General features: G+C 37.6%; 3 protein-coding genes across 4 annotated transcripts in view; 1 reads left to right on the top strand and 2 right to left on the bottom strand.

The window, feature by feature from the left end:
* Window positions 1–6,326, top strand: part of LOC130186792 (tyrosine-protein kinase JAK2-like) — a 30,129-nt gene extending 23,803 nt beyond the window's left edge. The window contains exons 16-24 of the mRNA XM_056404077.1: window positions 210–361; window positions 978–1,128; window positions 1,313–1,446; window positions 1,665–1,854; window positions 2,317–2,441; window positions 2,679–2,851; window positions 3,167–3,284; window positions 3,559–3,672; window positions 4,130–6,326. Of these exons, the coding sequence (XP_056260052.1) occupies window positions 210–361; window positions 978–1,128; window positions 1,313–1,446; window positions 1,665–1,854; window positions 2,317–2,441; window positions 2,679–2,851; window positions 3,167–3,284; window positions 3,559–3,672; window positions 4,130–4,237 (1,265 nt within the window). The 3' untranslated portion in view covers window positions 4,238–6,326. The remainder of the gene's footprint in view (window positions 1–209; window positions 362–977; window positions 1,129–1,312; window positions 1,447–1,664; window positions 1,855–2,316; window positions 2,442–2,678; window positions 2,852–3,166; window positions 3,285–3,558; window positions 3,673–4,129) is intronic.
* A 371-nt stretch (window positions 6,327–6,697) lies between these two features.
* Window positions 6,698–8,258, bottom strand: rln1 (relaxin 1). Its single transcript, XM_056403921.1, has 2 exons — window positions 7,777–8,258; window positions 6,698–7,377 (listed from the first exon to the last, which is right to left on the bottom strand). The coding sequence occupies exons 1-2, from the start codon at window positions 7,970–7,972 to the stop codon at window positions 7,019–7,021; spliced, it is 555 nt and encodes a 184-aa protein (XP_056259896.1). The 5' UTR covers window positions 7,973–8,258; the 3' UTR covers window positions 6,698–7,018.
* A 325-nt stretch (window positions 8,259–8,583) lies between these two features.
* Window positions 8,584–22,849, bottom strand: plgrkt (plasminogen receptor, C-terminal lysine transmembrane protein). Of its 2 annotated transcripts, none has more exons than XM_056404166.1 (5): window positions 22,675–22,849; window positions 19,111–19,221; window positions 11,073–11,203; window positions 10,382–10,491; window positions 8,584–9,875 (listed from the first exon to the last, which is right to left on the bottom strand). In XM_056404166.1, exons 1-5 carry the CDS (start codon window positions 22,702–22,704, stop codon window positions 9,748–9,750), a joined length of 510 nt encoding a protein of 169 aa, XP_056260141.1. In that variant the 5' UTR covers window positions 22,705–22,849; the 3' UTR covers window positions 8,584–9,747. The 2 variants fall into 2 exon arrangements, with proteins under 2 accessions (XP_056260141.1, XP_056260142.1); XM_056404167.1 differs by lacking the exon at window positions 22,675–22,849 and adding an exon at window positions 19,640–19,786.
* Window positions 22,850–22,926: the final 77 nt, after the last annotated feature.

Below are 22,926 nucleotides of genomic sequence, written 5' to 3' on the forward strand. Positions count from 1 at the left end.
AACAGTAGTTATAAATACAATGTTGATCTTGCTGAAAGACTTGTAAGATAAAGTTATAAGACAACTTATCAGGTTGTTAATAAAATACCACTCAAGAATTCCCTAACCCTTACAGAAAAACATGATTGGCTGAAGGAAGTGGACCTGAGAGGGATGATTCATTCATATTAATTTATTAATGTTTCTCTTTCTTTTTCTCCATGTGTCAGTACTGGTGGAGCGTATCCCTTGGGTGCCCCCTGAGTGCATTGAAAATCCCCAAAACCTAAGTTTAGCCACGGACAAGTGGGGTTTCGGGACTACCCTGTGGGAGATCTGCAGTGGGGGAGACAAACCACTCAGCACCCTGGACTGCTCCAAGGTCAGAAAAAAGGATGCATTGAGAATATTGACTTATTGAGAGTGATCTGGAATAAAGGAAATGTTGAATTAAGCGTAAAAATAGAGTTTCCACTGGTCGCCTGTCCGCAGCCACTCCAAAAGGCCACTGCTCTCGGTTGAGAAATAGCTCCAACAAATAAGCCAGTGTAAAACCATAACGTGCCCTTTTTACTCTTTGGATTTTGTGCCAATTTAACAAATGAGATGTAGCATGTTAATTCGTCAGCAGTAATTCGAGGCTAGATAGGTAATTATTTAAAATTTTTTTGATAGAGCCAGACTGACCTTTTCTGAATGCTTCCAGTCTATGCTAAGCTAAGCAAACTGGCTGCTGGCTGTAGCTTCATATTTATCACACAGACATGACAGTGGTATCTGTCGTCTCAACTAACTCTCAGCAAGAAAGCAAATTCTCACATTTTCAAAATGTTAAACTATTCCGTTAACGTTTTTTTTAATGAGAAGGGCAGGTGGTTATTTAAAAGATACTCTTGATTGTTTAAAGAATGCAAACACTTCTCTCCCCAGTGTCTTTATCATTTTCCGACCCAGGTTGAAAACATGCAGGTCCTGACTTTTGCTATTTTCCTCTGTAGAAGAACTTGTTCTATGAGGACAGGCACCAGCTGCCAGCTCCCAAATGGACAGAGCTGGCCAATCTGATATACAACTGTATGAATTACGAGCCTTCACACCGACCATCTTTCAAAGCAATTATCAGAGATCTCAAGAGCCTCTTCACACCAGGTAGGAAGACTAAATTGGAAAAAAAAAACATGACTTTCTGCCAGTCACCTTTCACAAGTCAAGACTTCCTCTTTCTTCACATCTGGCAGACAGATCTAAAAATCATGGGAGTTCATTGAATCCCACACATATTAATCATCCAGATTTTGTAGAAAATGGTTTCATGCATTTTGTTGTGTTATAGACTATGACCTGCTGGTGGAAAGCGACATGGTGCCCAACAGGACAAGAGGCCTCGGTTTCCCATGGGCCTCCGAAAACCAGGAGCCTGCCCAGTTTGAGGAGAGGCATCTCATCTTTCTCAAGCAGCTGGGCAAAGTGAGACATGCGCGCACACACACATACTGTGGAGATACTTTTATTAGAAGCAAACTTTTAACCCACATCTCAGTGATTCCATCCTAGCTGATGGGAATGCATCAAATTATATTTTGTGTTTTTGCAAAATGAACATGTTCTTGAAACTCAGATAAATAAAACCATAGCACTTCTTTCTGTATGTGAAAGTGTGTTCTCCCTCCAACCCCACGCTGCAGGGAAACTTTGGCAGCGTGGAGATGTGCAGGTACGACCCCCTGCAGGACAGCACAGGGGAGGTGGTGGCGGTGAAGAAACTACAGCATAGCACAGCCGAGCACCTCAGGGACTTTGAGCGGGAAATTGAAATCCTCAAATCTCTCCAGCATGAAAACATTGTCAAATACAAAGGTGTCTGCTACAGTGCAGGTATGAGCACATGCCTGATGTCTATATGTGTTATATGAAGTGGTCAGGAAAATCACTATAAGGGGTGTGATTATATATTCTGCCGTCTTCTCTCCGTTTTTCTGTACCTGTGTAATTTGACTTAATACTTGACTTGAAAGGAAACTTGTGACACAATATGACAAAACAGTGTAATAAAAAAAGTAAGACTTCCTCACCTGACCGGTTGACATGCGTTAATATATGACACAGTAAGAGCAACTGATAGAGCAATTTTTACTGATCAGCCTGTTTAGCCCACAACTACTCTTGATTTAATATTAACACCTTTGCACATTTTTTATACATAATAACATCTTGACGGTCTCCACATTCACCGCCCCGGGCGTCAATGACCTTGTCCGTGAAACAAATAAATCTAGATTTTCTCAGGAATATTTTCTCTAAGTGTTCTATAAGTCTCACATTTCTTACTTTCCGCAGGACGAAGGAACCTTCGCTTGATCATGGAATATCTCCCCTACGGCAGCTTGAGAGATTATCTCATGAAACACAAGGACCACTTTGATTCCAAGAAACTGCTGCACTACGCATCACAGATTTGCAAGGTGATACAGGCATACTTATGTACTGGTGTACCAAATATTTGAAACAATATTCCTGGAGCTGGACTCCACTGTAGCTAGTCTGTATAAAAAATAAATAAATTAAAAAAATTTTTTTTTTTTTAAATGTGTTCAAGGCTCTAAGTGGTCTAGAACTCTTTTTGATACCATTTAAATAATTTTTCATATTCACCCCCCATATACATAGTAATGACACATGACTTAACTAATTTCTTCTAGGGTATGGACTACCTTGCCACAAAGCGTTACATCCACAGAGACCTGGCCACTAGAAACATTCTGGTGGAGAGTGAGATGAGGGTGAAGATCGGAGATTTCGGCCTGACCAAAGTGCTGCCGCAGGACAAAGAGTACTACACTGTCAGAGAGCCTGGGGAAAGTCCCATCTTTTGGTGAGGACAACACAAGTATTTGTCAGCGGTTCAAAAAGTACTTTCATATTTATGTCAGTTGAAATTCATTAGCATGAAGATTTGACACTTAATTGCCGTTTTACTGACTTTAAACACAGATGATAAAGATAAGATTGCATGATTTACACATGGAGATTTTTTTTTTTTACATCCATTTTTTATTTCATGCCTTCATTTCTGTCTGCTTGTAATGTAAGACTAGTGTTGACAGTAGTATTAAATCATGTTTTTAAGATGTGTGCATTCACATTTATTCACATATATGTATATATAATATGTTGTGATGTTTTCCAGGTATGCTCCAGAGTCACTGACAGAGAGCAAGTTCTCTGTGGCATCAGATGTTTGGAGTTTCGGCGTAGTCCTCTACGAACTGTTCACTTACAGTGACAAGAACTGGAGCCCCCCAGCGGTACCGCACTTCTTTATTATTTTACTTTTACGATTAGACTTTTCTGTCACGTAGCCATTTTCCTTTCATAACCTTAATTACTTTGTCACCTGTGTGATTATCTTAATTAAGCTATGAAACAATAGCCATGTAATTAGTTTGTACTGCAGTGTTGAGGAAATCACTTCATTGAGCAATCTTGATTTGTTGCAGAGCAATGTATTTAAAAACAGGAAATGCAGTTTTAATTTTGAAAAGTTATACTGAGGTGTTTCCACTAAAACTACTGTTCCAGGTGTTTATGGACAAGATGGGAAATGAGAAGCAGGGCCAGATGATTGTCTACCATCTGATAGACCTGCTGAAACAAGGATACAGGTTGCCTGCTCCTGATAATTGTCCAAAGGAGGTCAGTAACAACATACATACTTAAGTTTGTTTGTCTCTGGTAATATTTAAATAAAATGTCCAGTGAATGAAGGGCAATGCAAATGCGCTGCTTGCATGTAAAATTAAACAGACCAGGTTCTTGTCTCAGAAATTGTACCAAAGTATAGATTAGGTAGATGGGAATTAGTTTTGCAGGTATTTGGTCATAAACCAAATTACTGCACAAACACTTTTGACCTGTTGATGGAAAACCTCATGGTGGTGCTACAGGAAAAGTCAGGGGATCAACCAAAATCAGTAAGACTCATCTTGGTGGCACCATGGGTATATGCACCAAATGTCATGGCAATTCATCCAATAGTTAGCGAGAAATTAAAAAAAGATCAGAGCTGCTTCAAAAACTGTAAATCTGACTTTGTGCATCTACCTGTTATATTTTCTTTTTTGTGTTAATGTTCTTCCTATGTTTCCCTCAGATTCACAAGATTATGACAGAGTGCTGGAGCGGTGACCTGAAACTGCGGCCTACTTTCAAGACATTAATCCACAGTGTGGAGACAATACGAGACAGCAAGGACGGATGAGCGGCGTTCATCCCTGAACCTTTGAACTGTGGGTGTTGAATTCGGGGAATCAGTCCTCACAGATCTGAACAGAACAATGACTGCCTCTGTGATGTCTGGGTTTACGGCAGCAATGCAGTCACCAGTCTGAAGTATACTTGTTTTTTTTTCTCTTGGTGCTCGGACTGCCTGTCAGTCTGGAGTGACGGCAATATCCACTTCCTGGGCTCCTGTTTACTCACTTCTTTCTGTGGCCACATGATGTATACAAATGATCAGATTGATTACTACACCACATCTGACTCAGGCACCAAACAACAGATCATTTCTGATGCCTTCAAGAACATTTTATTATGGGATTCATTATTTTCTCTGTGTTTAATTTGTACATGCTGTGTCTTACAGACTGAATTTGATAATAGTCAATAGTAACAGTTGACTGGAGAAAGGAGATACTTAGCGACGTATTTTGTTAAACCAAAGAGACCACGGGATGGATGACGGTTAGCCATCTGACTGTCTCTGAAATCAAGAACTAACTTCCGACCATGTTCACATCATTGAGCCAGATCCACCTGAACCTCACCTTACTGCACTGCTCATGTGTGGCTTTACTTTTATGAATGACTGGGACTGCACAGATTTCCTCCTGTTGATGCCCAGACGGACTCTTGCTTGATACTTTTTAAGACTGGTAAAGGACAGCTGTCCTTCTGTCACGGGGGAACTCACTATGTAGATCTCTACAAGTGGTTTTGGAGTCAGATTTCTGTTGTTAAAGTGGACATATATTTTACAGATATTCATTGCACTTTGAGGTTGATTCTGTGTTTTCTTCTGAGCAGATGAAGAAACAGGAGAAACAGACCTTTAATGGTTTGCTACAAATACACCAACTGTCTACAACGAGGTCTTAACACAAACCATGTGTTCTTTGTTTACATCATTTAATGCAATGTGGAAACAATAGCAATAACTACTCATTAAGCTCTTTGACAGCTAGGTAGACAGTACAGTGTAATATCATGGACTCATACACTATTCTTGTTTTTGATGGATACCAGCTCGGGAAATGAAGGTATTGCCTTTGTAATTAATTACTCACGGGTAAAAATATATTTTATGAATAAAGTTTAACGTTTTCAATGTTAAAAGGCTTTACTATCCGTCTGTGGATACTTAATGTAAAAAAGTGCACGATGAAAGTAACGAAGGGAGATGCTTTAAAACTTACCTGAGTTTTGTTCATGTCATTATTTTTGAATCCATTTAAAGATGGATCCATTTTAAAGAGGTTGTGTTACCATGTGCATTACATTACATTGTCATTTGCAAATCTATCAGTGCTCAAAAGAGGGATTTTTTTAATTTATTTTTTTTAATGTTTACAACTTTACAAGCCAAATGTTATTGACTAAAGTGTGTGATTTGTGTTGAGACCAACCTGTGAGAGGAAACTCATTTGTAGAATGGCATCTTTTTTTAAAATTTTCTAACTTAAAAAAAACAGGAAAAAACAAACAAAAAAAAAAAATAACTCTCTGAGGTTATTTTATGCCATACAAGTCAAGTCAAGTCAAGTCAAGTCACACACACACACACACACACACACACACACACACACACACACACACACACACACACACACACACACAGAAAGGATAGATGCCCTCTCACACTGTGAAGGATTAGTGATTGTAAGTTTTCTCACATACTGATGATCTAACTGTCCTGAATACTCCTTTGATGTAAAGTCTGTTGTAATTAAGACTTTGTGTTTGCTTTGACTAGGATTTTCCTTTTTTTTTCTTCAGTTTTTTATTCATATGTCTATTGTTGTGATATATGTGTATTGCTGTGTAACATGAAATATGTATAATTTTTTATCCAAAGACTTTCAGGAAAACCAGATGAAACTGCTGGTTCATCTTTGCATTTTTTTTAAATTCAGTTTGTTGCTGTGTGAATGAAATGAAGCCTGGTTTTTTCATGTGGTGGCAACATGCAGCTGCCTTTAATACATGTATATGTAAATATTGAGACGCATATGTAGAGCTGTGTATTCCAGGTGTGTATATACTTTTTTTATTAAACTAAACATACTGCAGTACTATGGACATGAAAATTGTATTTTCTTAAAAAATCTAAATGTTGCTTCATCACATTGCACCCATTTAGGACACAAGTGGTATTGCGGGTTTTGTCAAGGGGGTTAAATGAACGTATGAGTCCACTCTTGCAGTAACGTCCTCAGGGTGTTGACAGAAAATGACTAGGAAGGTGTAATGTTGTGAGCAGAGGGCAGCAATATTTTAACTGCAGCCTAAATGACATTAATGTGCGATATTGGCCCGTGTTAGTATGAACGCAGTTTAGTCAGACAGTCTGCAGGCGAGAATATGGCAGCTGTTGTTGCTCCAAATCCTCTCAACCCATATAAACAAGTGTTGTAGACAAGACATGATAGGCTCAACATTTCATATTAACACAGTATTTAAAATTTATTGTCAAGGATGCTTAAGGGTGACAAAGTACACACAGAACAGATTATTTTCATTTTTAACAAAATATGAAATAAGAATAAATAAAATATGACAGAGACTTGAAGTTGGAGTGACGTGTGCAATTAGACATAAATAGCTTACTACAGCCTATTAAACAGCAGATGTGAACTTGCTCTCCTCCCTCTTTTACCTCCTACATCTTTCCTCAACTGTCTATAATTGTCCATCACACCACCTTCATGTCACGACCCCTCTGCCATCAGCCAACCCTTCTCCTCTTCCTCCTCCCTTCCCGGCTTTAGCACAAGCGTCCAATATCATTCTTGGTACAGCCCTGGTTACAGCACATCCCTGCCACACCCAGAGAAAAGTTCCTCTTCTTCTTACTTGGTATGGGCCAGTCAGCTGCCGCTGGACTACCGTCTTGCTCACCTAAAACTGTGGATGGCTGAGATTTCTCCAGCAGGACCGGGTCACTCAGCAACTGCTGGTGCTGCCTCTCTCCTATGGCCCCGTAAAGAGCCAGGAGGTCTGCCAGGGAGTAAGAGGAAGCAATATGGAGAGGAGAGCGGTTATCTGGGAGCTCTGCCCCACTTTGCCAGGTGTGCTGGTTGTCTTCCACTGTGACATCGCTGCGAGGACTCCAATGGAAAGGGTCTGGAGAAGGAAAAATGATAATAATTACCTCAAGGAAAAAACAGGACTTGAATGTAAATATAAATAATGTCAAAGGAGGACTATCAACAGCCAGCCAATCAGCTATCAAACAGAAATGTGTTAGTGGCAGCCTAACCTACTGTTGTGTAATAACACACCATCTAATGTTCTATTTGTGGAAATATGAGAATTAATTATAGTTCTTCCCCTGTGCAGCCTCTCTTCAATCTTCAATCTTCTTTAGTCTTACTTAGAAATCAATTTCTTACACTACCTCTGGGCACCAGAATATATTAGAGATAAGACATGTTTAGACATATGGATAAATAGATTTATACACTTGTCCAATAATTGTGCATGTAATAAGCAATTAATGGAAGTGTAGTAATGTCAACCCACCTAAGTCCCCGTCTGTGGACCGTTTCCACCGGGATCCTCCGCAGGTAAAAATGACTGCTCTGATGAACTCTCTCCCGCACAGTTTCACCCCGTAGTCCCTCGGTACGATCAGTCTGCTCATTACATCAGCAGTAACGCAGTCGCATATGCCACTGACACACACCACAGCCACGGCAAGAGTCAGTCTCCAGAGCATTTTCACTTGTCCTGAACCTAACAGAAGGAGCCTGCTGTGTCTGCGCTGCACCAGTGGGTCGGGTCAGCTGTGCTCCACCTCAGATCTGATCAGTGTTTTCAAATCCTTCTGGTTTCCTTGTTTTTTTTCTGATGTGTTTTGCTGTTGGGAGAGTTCTGTTGCAACCTGTTGAGTCTGCTCAAGTTTTAAAAGATGCTACAATTTGTCCGTCTTAGTTTCCTCCTCTTGTTCCCTCTTGGTCAGCGGACACAGGCTTTTATAGTCCGTGTCACTAGTTCACTTATCAATCTATACTTTCCCCCCCAACCACCTCTCTCTCTCTCTCTCTCCCTCCCTCCCTCTCCCTCACACATGCACACACGCGTCATTCGGATTGATGAGACTGACGTACTTGAAGTTATTTCTTTGCTGAAGTAATATTAGGGGAATAGTTTTATTTGAAGTTACTCACACACTATCTCAGCTCAGAAAACAACAACTAGTGTCAGTGATGATTCTGATCACATCAGATTTTAAGTGCTTTAGGCTTCTAAAGAAAAAAAGAGGTTTGGTGTTTATAAAGGCTATTGGCTTTTGTGTTTTGCATCACAGTAACACCTCGTCACAAAGGATTGTTCTTTTGCAATATTTCTTTTTATTGAATTCACAAATATAGTTTCAATGATGTCAAACATGAGATAAAATTATTCTAAATACATAACGCATAAATATTAGCACCTTGTAATATTTTACATCCATTTATTATGAACATGATGATAAATATTAAAAGTTACAGGTGCACAAATGCTAACTATTGCTTTGGCATGAACCTCAATTGTGGCAAGTTAAACCGTCTCTTTTAGTTATTATGAGCAAAAGTTTTAGTTACATAGTTTGGAGTACTGGCAATCTCTCATGTTGTCAGGACAAATCTCTGCTGTACTGAGAATCTTTACAATTAAAGCTCCATTAAGTAATATTTTTGATATTAACATTTTGATTCGCACTTTAGCTTCTTTGATTATCCAATCTGTTCGAGCAAAAAAGCTGTGACAAGCAAGTGAAGCAGTTACTTGCCCCGAAACATTAACTATTAATCATTATATTATAACAGTAATCAGCTGCTTATATCAACATAATTTTACTACATGTAAGTGTGTGTAATGCAAAGTTTTGCATTGGTTATAATAATTATCTGCTTACAGTAATCGATTTGACAGACAAGTGTGATCACTATAAGCGGTTTCCACTGCATCAGACTTTTTAAGGCTTATGTTATTGTTTGTTGTTTGTGCGTTTCTCTGCCCTCCAGTTGTCATAAATTACTTGATGCAGCTTTAGAAGAAAGAATATGATGAACAGTGATGAGTAATGATGTGTAACATGGTATCCGAGTGAATCATACTAAAATGTTCGAACATACAGTAACTGATGCATATACTCATGATATACCACAGCACTGTATTACTAACTAAGTATTTGGACTGGAATTCTGCATCAGCTTATCTGCTTTATTATGTATCTCATTCATAGTTTGGCCGCTGATGCACTTCTCACAACAATAACCACAAGAACAGCACCATCATCATCATCATCATCATCATCATTATCTTTGTTTTTATTTATATTGAGACTAATTTGATGTGAGGTCCATGATAAAGAATTAGTGCAAACCACAGACTCAATAACTTGAAAAAGGCAAATGGTACTTGACTGTTATTTCATAATTGTGTGAAAGCAGCATGGGTGAATGCACTGACTGGACGATTCTGATTCTCTCTCACATAACCAACACGTCACTTCTCCAAGAAGGAGGCAAGGCTGTTTTTAGCGCGGCGGGCCTTCTCTACACTATCGAAGGTTGGAGTCCCAAGAGGCAAGTCCAGACGGTCATGTTCAGACGCCATTATACTCTCAGCCTCCCCTAAAGGTGTAATGGAAGAACAAATACAATGTGTTGTAATGCGGCAAATGGATGTTTGTGAAACTACTAATTTCAGCATGTAGGTATATTTTGGGAATACACACATTTAAATATTACATATGCAGTATTAATGCCTGACCAATGTTAGTGTAATTCTGCAGCAGAATGAACTTTTACAATAAAGATATTTTTGTTTGATAAACTTTTAGTGATAATTGTGGATATCAGTGTAACAACTATCATACATTTTGGATGTTAAAGGTGGCTAAAATCCAATGAATCATCAAAGCTACAAGTTGCTTTTTGTGTTGTGTTTGTGGAAACTGTCAATCGTTTGCAGTTTTTTTAAACGGCTGTGTATTGCTCAGAATAAGGTTTTAAAAGTATTTACAGCTAAAAATTACAAATGTGAAGCAAGTGGATAAAGCTTGTTTTTTCTGGCCGACATTAAAGCTTTGTTTATGTGGGTGAATACTGATAATACTGATGATGACTGTGTAGTTTACCTCTCATTCGATAAATAAGTGTCCCATAGGCGCTGTCCATCTGGTAGGCAAATATGAAGCCAAGAGGAACGATGGGAGCCAACAGGACCGGTTTCTTTCTTTTAACGGCCCTGAAGAGACAGAGACAATTAAATATGAATACTTCCCACTGTCAACATGTGATAAAACGATAAGTAACAGCACTCAGTTATATTTCAATAACATAAGATTAAGTTAGGTTAAGATAAGTAACACAGTAGACCATTATGTTGACTTTTTTAAATTTTCACAACACATAAATCTTAGAAGTGAGTGAGTCAGACTCATGACGACCCAGCTTGAGCCATTTAAATGTGTCATGTTGCCATAGCGCCACCTGTAGGTGGCTTGTGGCTTTTAGCATAACTAAAGGTCTACATAGTTAAACTTGATGTGGCTACTGTGTCACACTTAAAACACTTACAAAACGTCACACATAGAGCTACACCAGTAAAGGCCACTGGACTACAAAGTGTGATGACTTTAATATTGGAGCTGTGAAGACTCAGTTGAGTGAGGATCACACTTCACAGCTGTCATTTATGGGCCAGTACAGGTTGCTCTCTCACTGTGTATTATTACTAAAAACCAGAAAAAGGTCACACACACAGTGAATTTTATCTATAAACAAAATACCTATGAGGTGACCTTAATGAGCTGTTACAAAACTCACCCTACAGTGAGTCCCACTGTAGCCACTGAAAAGAAAGTGCCGAAGTATTTGAGAAACTCTCTGGACCAGGCAATCTGCATAGCCATCTGTCTCTCCCTCATTTGGTTCTGCATCAGGATCTGACGCTCCATCTGCGCAAACGCAAACAAAAATGCGCACACACACACACACACACACACACACGCACACACACACAAGAGAAAGGACAGAGAAGACCTTTAAAGCCAAATATGGAGACTGCTTTGTGACTCTCAGTGTACAACTTTATAGCTAATGATTTAAAAATCTGAATTTTTATTCTAAAATTTGATTCAAAAACAAATTCACAAATTAAATTACCAAACGGTAATTAGCATTTACCAACATAAATGCCAATATGTTAAAGAGACAGTATCTTCGTTACATAGTTTGTCTAGCAGAGAGTACTGAGAATATTATTTTTTAACTCTATAATGTCTCACTCAGTACGTATCCCGTGCCCATTTCTTTAATAAACAAAATTTGAGGGGTAATGTATTTATTTAAGTAATGTGTTTCTGCAGAAAAAAGGGATACTGGATGATATTTCATTATCACATTATTTAAACGTTAAGATACTTGTGACTTGTACTTGTGTTGGCAAAGAAAGGACATGTCAAACATACAATGCAGAAGTCTCGAGAAGTTGTTATATATCAAATAAAATAAATCAAAGTAATACTAAAGAAAAGAAGTATGCTGAACATAAAATCTGCTCACATTATGCAATTAAAATGGAAATGGCTGCGATATATTGGATGTATCAGTGTGACTGCATATTAAAGCAGTGGCACAAAGGGTGACAAAGAAAAGGTCTCAGAGACGCTGTATCCATGCTGAAGCACTTCAGTCAGATGAGTCTTTTGTCTGCTGCAAATCTACGCTTCCTGCATAGCAACTGCTATTGAGCTAAGTGACATTCTCATTTAAAAAGCCTTTATTCTCAAAAAGTGAATGTGTCAAAGATGAGCCTTTGTTTCCACTTAACAAGAAAGGGACACCAACTCGACGATAATGCAAAGGTTAAAAAGAAAAGACCAAAAAAAGTGCCATTCAAGTGAGTCAATGACATAAGTTAATGACATAAATTACAGCATGTCGGAGAAACAGCATTTAGATTTCTGACTTTTCGCCCATATTCACGATCAATTCTGTATATCTGTGTTAATGGCAGAATATTACATGGCATTGAAGCCAAAGTGAATGAAATTAAATAGGTGGAGCCTGTTAAACAGAGACTAATGGAGACTTGCCTCTTCAAATGTCTAGTTTTGAGGTTTGCATATGAAGGAAATAGATGAAGATGTTGAGCAAATGAATGAATTAAGAACACTTTAACACTTACGCCACAATAATTGAAAGTAACGAACTAAAGACTGCAAATAGGTTTATGGGACATTTCACAAACAATATGCAGTTCATACATTCTGCCCACAGTAATGGCCTTGCAGTGTTACAGTGCACATTATTACACTTACTGTAAAGTTAGAGATTTGACCTTCTCTGCATCCTCCCAAGATACAAGGAAAAAGCCCAATGTAGTGAACTGAATATAGAAAACATCTAGCAAGTATAAGGTAATGAGGAAGAATTAGGGCTTAACTGAGGGTGAAGAGAAGATGGATGAGGATGAAGAGCAAAAAATCAGAGTTAATTTAACAGCGAGGGAGTTGGCTTCACATTGACCAACACCCAGCATCAAATGTGTTTAACTTGTCAAGCAGGATGACTAATGGAAAGTATGACCACAGGGCTTTACAGTGAGCATGAGAAATTGTCTCCATGCTGGCAACAAGTCATCAGCTTTTAGTTGACAGAATCAGTTATATGACTGGAGTGATAATGGTCCATATTTCTATGATGAAAATTGTTTTCGGGTTGTCAGTGCGTGCATACGTTGGTCCATCCCATTCTAGTGGACACAATATCTCTGTAACGCCTTGAAGGAACTTCTTCAAATTTTGCACAAATGTCCATTTGGACTCAAGGACGAACTGACCAGACTTTGGTGGTCAAAGGTCAACATCACAGTGACATCAGAAAACACTTTGTAGGGGTTGCTCAAGACTTATGTTATGACAACATTTGACAAATGGTTAAAATTCTATATGACTCTGGATAAACAGAGATGTTACAGGCTGTAATTCTAGTTTCATGGTCTTAGTATTGGTGTCAGGCTCTCATGAGTTACAGGTATTATTTGACTTCATGCACTATCAATAACCAACGGGAAGAGATACAGCACTTCTTTATTTAATTAATTCTTGTATAAAGAGACTCATACATGCATACACAAACAGGGAAAAGTTCAGTCTCGTCTCACCGGTGAACAAAATCTAATAAAATACTATAACATATATATAATACTGTATACTATATAATTTATCACTCTTTAATTGTGCTATATAGGTTTTGCATACTATATTTCTAACACATTCATTGGGCAAATCTAAAAACAGAAAATCTAATCAAATACCATAGGTGGTTAAAACATGCCACAATTTGTTCTCCTGTTGTTACGTGAAGAATTTCAAGTTGTGTTGATGAAGTTGATTTGGTGACTAAAGTACTTGGCTACTAATAAATGTCACAGAGCAGAAGGAAAGGCCTAAAATTAAGCAACAGCTCAGGAGGGTTGAGCTGTAATGAGGCTGAGACGTCACAGGCAGGTCAAGGTACAATAAAAAGCACTTGTGATAATGACACACAATCAACCCTTAAATCCAACATAGTTTTTAAGTATGCTGTTAGACTGATTATGGAGGGTTCAATCAACATTTGTGAACATAAAAGACTCCTTTCATTCAAACACAACTAGAAGTTCATAACATACAATTTATCTACAGCAGCTATAGTTGCTGTAGATAAACTCTATAGGTCCATACACATTTTCCTGAAACTGCTTATTTAGCAGAACTGAACACAACTTCCACTTTATCGAGCAAGACAAACGTCACAACTCCCTGAGAGTCACCACATCTAGTGAGCTCCTATCTTTGTCTGTTAGCCTACTGCTCATCTTTTGCAAATTTCAGCACTGAGACTGTGGTGTAAAACCTGCTGAGTCCAGCAGTTGGCACAGTATGTTTATGTTCATTTACTGTAGATAGATAAGCCTGGTGGACGGGGGCAAGTACTCTCAAATTTACTCGCCCTATGTGCTAAATGAAGCAAATAGAGTAAAGTCGATACAGCCAGATAAAAGAGCAGTTTCCTCCATCGTCCACTGTATTTCATGTAAGTGGCTAAAACCTACCTAGTAACATTTAATATAATTGACATATTAATCAATAAGGAAAATCATTAGTTACAGCCCTACTTTATTTATATAGCATATTTATCACAAAAATTCTGCCTTACAACCTAAAACTAAAAACACATTTAGGATGAAAACAATAAAGAGAAGGACATTCATAGACATCATAGTCGAGGAACACAGGTATGAATTTCTGTGGAAAAGTTTCTATACACATTCTGATACTTTTGATCATTGTGAAACTTGCTACTATTTGGAATCCACTGCTGTAACCAAGCTTACTACAACTACTACCCTCTCCAGGAAGGAGGAAGCTACAAACTTTTTAAAGGGGTGAGTGTTTCATATTTAAGAGACAGTCTCAGTGGAGTAAATTTTCAAAGAACTGGAACTCACAGGAACAGTTCTTTGGATAGGGAACTCAAGGACTCCTCCTTAGACAAAGTTGAAATAGAAACCAAATGCAGCAGGTGAGTCAAGAATTTAATCATGTTTCGATTAGACCCCTTACAAAGGACAGCAAGGGGAAATTACGCATCCATTCCCAGGGCCTCTATGGTCCTCAATAGTGAGAAATGTGTAACAAATGGTTTCTGGTGACAGTCACAGAGACGTCACCTTTTGTGAAGTCACCCCTTCTCTCATCTGGGTCAGAAAACAGGAAGGAAGTGAGATACTGGATGCTGGAACTTAATAAACTACCTGGAAACTACCCAATTCCCGTCACTGCGATTATCCAACACTTTGAGTCACCCTCTTATAAAATTTCTTATAAAAAAAAAAAAAGGGGTTGAAATAAAAAGAAGTTTAGAAAAATGGAACCTGCTTAGTGGGGGGTATAATATAAAAGTATATAAATATGGATGAAACACATACTGTGAACTGTCATTTGTTTTTCTATTGGGCCAGGAGTTGAGACTGTTCAAGATGGACTATTTCAGATGACCAATTTTAACAAGATGTTAAGATTATACTACAAAATGACCAATTCACGCAGTGCTCACTAACACAAAAAGAATGTTTTCCAAACACACAAAAATTCCCCCCCAAAAACACATTAATCAACTGGGTAAAGGCTGCACTTTTCCTGTCTTCCAACAGTCACCCAAACACACCTTATACAAAAGACTTCACAGATTGAAGAACCCCTAAGAATGCTGTGATGCTTGTCTCTGGTTAATTTGTGAAAGCCATACACCAATATTTTTGACATTTTTTGGATAAATTACAAATTAATCTATAAACATGAGTGTTAGGTTAAATGAGTATAAAGATTGCATTATTTTCCAATCATAAACTCTGCCAGCAGAAGCTCTCCACCATCCGGAAACTCAACGCCCTCTGTGGTGGGCCCCATCTACACTCCCCTAACATCAAAGCATCAAAAAGCCAGTCTTCATCAATTGCTCCATCTGCTACTTCATCACCAACAGTTCTTATCAACGGAAACAACTCATCAAAACCACAGACACGCACAGCTACTAAGTCTACTTCCAACCTCACAGATGTGAACATGAATGCTAGTATTAATATCCAAATTATTAGGTGAAAATCATAGATTTTGGATTTATAAAAAAAAAAAAAAAGATTGCTTTGCCAGACAATTTGTGTTTTCTGTCAACAGGACTAGAATTTGGGAATCATTTCAAAATTTCCTATGCAATTTCAGATAAAAATGCTGAGTTTTGGTATTAATACCAAAATGATATAGAAAAATGTTTATCTATTAAACCCTTTTTATTCATTTAACAGACAAAGCCAAACAACAGTTAAATGTTGTTAAAAAAGAGCAGCCATATTACAACATTGTCTAAATACAATTGTCTAAAATTGGCAAAATCTTGATTTAATTGAATTTAACCAGGAACTATCTGATCAAAGATTAAGTAAACAGAAATATAAATCCACTGTCTCCTATATACTTGATACTACGGACATATTTAATTTGGTACGAAAAAAGTAGTGAGATTCAATACCTCAGCCATAACAGCGAAATTAAACATGTTGTCAAAAATAGTTCAGGGAATTTGAACAGTGAATTACCTGGTATTATTGTTATTTATCATATTTTCATATTCATGTGATGACTATGAGGTTTTGTATGATAAACTGAATTATTTACCAAGGTGACATGGCAACTGTGTTACCTTTACCTATGTGTACTTTAAAAGTAGACGACATCGTGTCTCCTGGTGAAATCACAAGGGATGACCAAAAGATTTGGGGGCAGGTTTAGACAAGCAGCAGATGACTGTGAGACAGTGACTGGAAAATGTAGTAAAGAAAAAGTGAAAGGAAGAAATGAGCCACAGTGAGTCCACTCAGAAGGTGACAAGGTAAGAGCAGAGCTGACACGTAAGCGGGAAATTCACTGACATTTTCAAAAGACTGGAAGCAACACAGAATGGGACAATACTTGGAAAACTGATATACACAAGCAGCAACAAAAAAGGGTGCTATCTTGGTCCCTGCTCTTTTTTCTTTTGATCATGACCACGCTTTAACTAGAATCAGATCGTGAGCTTCTCTTTTATCCACTATACACACTCCCAGTGCCTATCAGAATTGATTTTATGATTATCATCAATTACCTATAAGACACTATGTGGCAGCAGCAGCCCAAATTTGGACTTTCTGTTGTGTTCCAGGGTTTTAACAAACATCTGACCAGAGGCTTTTACCTTTTCTCCCAACCAAACAAAACTACCGGAAATATTAGCAAATATCAGAATATCTGAATCTGTAGAAGTGAGAGTTGTGAACAAATCCACCTTCTAACTTGGCATTTTTCATCATTATTGTTTTTACTATACTCACATATGTTTGGTATTTTATTTTAGCTTTGGTTAGATTAGTTCGTTTTTGAAAAAGGCTAAAGAAACAATTTATTGTGATCTGGTGTTTGCATTATTTCTAGAAATTGATCCCAGTGGTGAAAAACCAACGAATTAAATTAAACTAATCAAAAACCTTGCAAGATCTTTAATCACCTGCTTTTCACTCATACCCACTCAAGTTAAGTGACTGTGAATAAAAAGCACAACCCTATTATTATCAATCAAGACCTATTTTTAAATATAAAGTGAGCAAAAACATAATTTACGTCATTTAGGAGCTGCCATTTATCCTCAAGACATGACTCATACAAGCAAACCCATATCCAGTGAATTTTCAAGTAATGTTTAAGATGGGTTCGTGATTCAAACACAATGCCCAGTGACTTTTACTTAAAGGTCCACAAGGCAAGCGCATGGCAAGGATCAATTAGCTATGACTGATGTACCTTGAAAACACTGGAAAGCAATCATCTTTGACATTTTAATGTAGTGGGAGGCAACAGTGATGCTTCATAGATATTCTGAAAATGCTAGGGTCAATCTTCCTCATTAAATTTAGTGATGTCAAAATACAATTTGAATGTTGAATGTGAAAAAAGCATAAAAATTATTTTCTGCTACAGGCGGTATTTGACCCTAAATAACACTGAAGATTTTTGTATGTAATGTCATCAACGTATGTTTCATTCAGATGTGAAAGGTTATATGTATTCAAATTTAAATATAAGTTATCAATATTTCTTAAGCAGGCTGACTGATAATTGTAAAATGAGAAATGTCTCAAAAATTACCATGAGTGTGAATCACAAATCTGAAACTATCTGTATTAAGTTAAGCCAATGAAACAATGTGGACCTACTACGGCAATGCTTAAAGATGTACCTAATATTCACCTGTGAGTCATTGTCACGACCCAGATGAGGGTGCTCTGAAACTCAATTGCCAAACATTTGCCATCACTGAATAATATTAGTCATCATCTACCACATTTACAGCTGCGAGGGCATCAGAAAATTAAGGGGCAGGCAAGACAACAAACCTCCTGGGTGTGAGTAGGATAATGTCATTGGTGTTATGACAGTCACACATCCCACCTGCTGCTCAGCAGCTTGGAGGCACAAATAAATCACAACAAATTGGCCCCAAAAAGGAGAAGAAAAAACACAATCCCTCATTTGAAAGAAAAAAACAAAAAAATTATGAGTCCAATAAAACCTGCAGTCTCTAAATGGAAATGCTGAGATTTAAACTAAAACTTGTATCCTTGTTTTTGATATTGTGATTCAGGAAGGAAAGAAGGAAGGAAGGAAGGAAAGAAGGAAAGAAGGAAGGAAAGAAATAAAAAAAGAAAGAAAGAAAGAAAGAAAGAAAGAAAGCGAGGTTGAAAAGACAGTAAAGGCAGATGAACGTGACAGCCAGAAACTGCCAGAGCTCTGGTCCATGTCGACAGGTTCACAGCTACAATTGCTGGATTCCATTGGAATATTACATAACCACACATTTGCCGTCTGGTAATTTGATTAAACAGATATTACTTTAGGAATATTAATTCACTCATTCATTCATTTACAACCTTGAAAGACACTGAGAGAGAACCGTCATTTTCAATTGTGCCTAGGTACAGACACATAATGAATGCAGACGCATTTAAAATCAAATGAGAACATGACTATATCAATTAAGATAAGCTGAAAGTAACAATGTAAAGCTGTAGGAATTGACAATGAGACAAGCAAATAAAACAATAAGAATGTAAATGATTAAAAATTAAGTAAAGTGTCACCTGAAACCTTAAATCTTAAAGACAGAAAGGAGAAGCCTTTAGTGCTGTAACACCCACTTCACTGTTCTACCTGACACAGGTACCACAAGACTTCAGGTCCATGAATTAAGACATAAGTGCATTGCAAAGGACATCTTCACTCACCTGCAGCCGTGAATTGTGGAGCATGAATTCTTGCTGCTTTTTCAAGTTTGCATCCATAGATTTAGACAGTAGAAACCCCATAGTGGTTTGGTGGTGGTTGTTACGGCTTACCTGAAGACACAATAACTCAAAATTACGCTGCAGTCACAACATGAGATAACATACGAAGCTTACAGACACGTATACTTTTTAATGTGTAAAGGTTTAACATTTCATTTGTTTGACGTAGAGGCACTGCCAATGTTTCACTGTACTGTAGCACTGAAGTCATACTGTCTCTGTGCTCCGTTTAAATGCTTCTGTTCATGTTATAACTACATGCTAATGTCTAACATGCACATTTTGCTACGTATTGCTAGATGCTAACAATACGTAGACTAAAAGACTTGACACACGGTTCTGTGCTTTTAGCTAACAATATGTGCTAATATTCCTTAATAAAATAGCTTCTCGTGTTTCACTTGATAAGAAGCTTCGGTTTTAACTGTGACTGGTGGCTTGGCTGACTAAAAATGAAAACTTTACATACCTAATACACTTTGAAGGTGATAAGCTAAATAATGTAATGGTACTAGTCACAAAAGCAGTGCTACCAAGGATTCAAGGGCATGTCTCTATCAAAACTTGTGTACGTGCGCCGCTGTGAAACAGCTAACTTCCTCTCCACCCTTTCTCAATTGTCATGTGGCACCGGCTAGGAACAAACAAACACTAAACATCCGGTAAGACTTTCAAAATAAAACAAAAAAAAACCCACCACAGCAATCTAATTCATGATTCAAAGGAGATCACAAAATTATGAACAGGGGTCTGCTCTAAGTGAAGTGAAGTCGGTTTGAGAAAGACACATTTTACAAACAGTGATTGTGGTGTTTCACACTGGCTATGGTCCCAGGCTGGTTGCAGTTGGTTGAGAAATGGCTCTCTCTGTTGGTCACTTTGGGTATCTCAGAAGTCTATATTGATTGTTTTGCAATCATTTGCTTGTTTGTTTGCATTTTGACTTAAATGTAATTAGATATGACATTAGAAGGATTATCTTGGAATTAAATCTTTGAATTATGCTGATTTCAATTTCTGGATCAACCAAGATGGTGCTTCATAATAAAAATATGATGTTATGAAAATGTCAGGTCACAAGAGGGTGTATGGAATTTAAGGAAAACTGATAACCTGTGAAAAAAAATGAGAAAATCTCAACAGTAGAGTATTTGGTTTTCTCTGCATTAACATAGGTTTATCTGCTAATAACTGATTTGTAATCCTATAGACTGAACAACTGCCTCTTTCAAGTGACACCACTTTTCTTTAATGTAAATTATGTTAGTTTAAGCAGAATAATGTTTTTTATATAAAATATTACTTTGCAAAGTTACTTCTGATATACTCAAAAGTGTACTGGAATGAAAACGTATTTTTTTTTATAATGTAGCAGAGAAGAGATGTCGTTGGCTGTAGAGGTAAGTGGTATACTGTAGCTGTTACATTGATGGATGGACTTTGTACCTTAACACGTGGGGCAATACTACAGTAAGTCAAAATGAAAGTGCATTGGACTCATATGATATCTTCATGCTGTAGTGAAACATATCAAGCCAAGCTATCTTTTTTCATCAGAGCATCACAACAGCTTTGGGGACCCCTGGCCAACTCTCTCTTTCCTGAACAGACAACTCCTAATTTTCCAACTTCTTAGGTTCGTTATTAACCTTAACATAAATAAGTCAAATATTCTTTCAACATATGCAAGCCACAACATCATAGTATAGAGTATTTGTGTGAATAACTGCCACAGAGAACACATGTTGTCCAATGTGTTCATGTCTTTTTTCATGTTGAACAAAATGATTGATTTTGGATGGAAGTTTATATTTTGTTATGAAAAGCATGATATCTCAGTGAGTCTTTTCCTCTCGGTATTTTTAACATCTTGGTTTCATCCCTGCAGTTGCATACATAAGCCTAATGAATGTTTTAGCACTGTCAAAGTCTCATAGACCAGTGTTGGACATCACAACAAAAAGGTTATTTGAATGGGATCCGTGTGACAAACCTTATCCAGGTATTCAATCTGTTTTACCTTTGAGTGATATAGTAAAGTCCATAAGACTTTCTGATTTTCCAAGGGGTTTCCAAAGGATACGATGGAGACTATCCATTTCATATTTGGCAAACATAAACTCAGCAACAACAGCGATAAGATCAGACGTGTGCTGCTGTCATATATACTTGTTACAAAAATGTCATGTCTGAACACGCACAGAATTTGAGGACCGCCAGTAAGTGAACAGATGGAAAACCCATAAAAGGTTTCATACAGTCATACTGTCGATAGGACAGTGCAACCTGTCATTTCTCGTAGAATTGTTGGATAAATCTGCCCCTTGATTGTGGTAATTCCACCTGACTGGTAACTTTGTGATGGAAATTGTGTTTGATATGTTGTATGTCAGAATTTCTTCAATTCAAATTTCCTCCTTTGCCAAATGATGTGTTGACTTGTTGTATGTACATGAATATCCGTGTTGGGTGTTTGGAAATATTGTTGTTGGTTAGCTTTGGTATTGTCTTTGAACCACATTTACGTATTGATACCGACTGAAAATTCAAGTTTTCTTACGGTACCTTGCCGCACTTTATTGGACAAAGAGAGAAGGGTTAGTTGTTTTGCTGAGGAACTGATGAAGACAGTGAAATGTGTTTGAAAGGGCCTGCAAAAGCAGATTAAGAAGACCTTGAGCTGGAAAGTGACTTATAGGCTATTTACTCAAGGTTTGTGTTTGTGAATTTTGTGGTAATTGTACTTTCCTTGAGTATCAGATCTTTGCAGATTAAGATTTTACATACAAAACATATAAATTTATAAAATATGATGAATTTGCACAGATTAAACTGCCAAACAGTCCAACTGGACCAACTACAACAGTGAAATACTTGCACATTTATGCATAAATCTCTAATAAGGGCCATTCTGCTGCATCATGAGAACTTTCACTTTTGATTCCTTAAGTACATTTTGATGAACTAAGTGAGAATTTCAACACAGAACTTTTACTTGTAGCAGACAGATCATTTTTTACTTTGTTAATGGATACTTTTTTTACTTAAGTATTATATCTGGATACTTCCTCCACTATTATTATTATTATCATTATTATTATTATTATTATTATTATTGATGTTGCTGTTGTTAGAGCAATGATACCATCAAATATAGGTCAGATTTACCTCCCCCATAAATCTCACTCAAGTGACATACGCTCACGTGAAGTCAGTGACTCATGCAAAACTGTGGTAAAGCTGTACTATACACCTGATGTCATTGTAAAATTCTGATCACAGAGACAGAAACAGAGAAGGGGGAAAAACCGGCAAAAACCTCTAGTACTGACCGATTCTGCTTGATCTGACTGTCAAGTGTCTCCGTAATGTCTAATATTTTCTTTTGTTAGTTAGACTCCAACAGATAAACAAAGCCGTGCCAGTAAAGATTAATGGCTGTTTTATGACATGTTTTGACTACGGGCAGTAGACGGTAGGCTAGTCAAAGCTTGTTTTACTTACAGTAAAAACGGGCTCGACTTCCTTCTCCATTTACCCGTTAACTGCTTTATGATATGCGACTTTACTTGTCTCCCCGTCGAGGTTCGTCAAATTTGTCATAAAGGTAATTACGAATAATGACTTTTACAGTGCGTCTTACTGTTAACACCTTTGGAAAAAACGCTGGTCCCCATGATGTGAACAGTTGAATTTTGTGCTCATGTAATCTCAGGTTTTGGCTGGTACGGACCACAAATACGTGATCGTAGTGGA

The sequence above is a fragment of the Seriola aureovittata genome, chromosome 18 (assembly GCF_021018895.1).
Source record: "Seriola aureovittata isolate HTS-2021-v1 ecotype China chromosome 18, ASM2101889v1, whole genome shotgun sequence".
NCBI lineage: Eukaryota > Metazoa > Chordata > Actinopteri > Carangiformes > Carangidae > Seriola > Seriola aureovittata.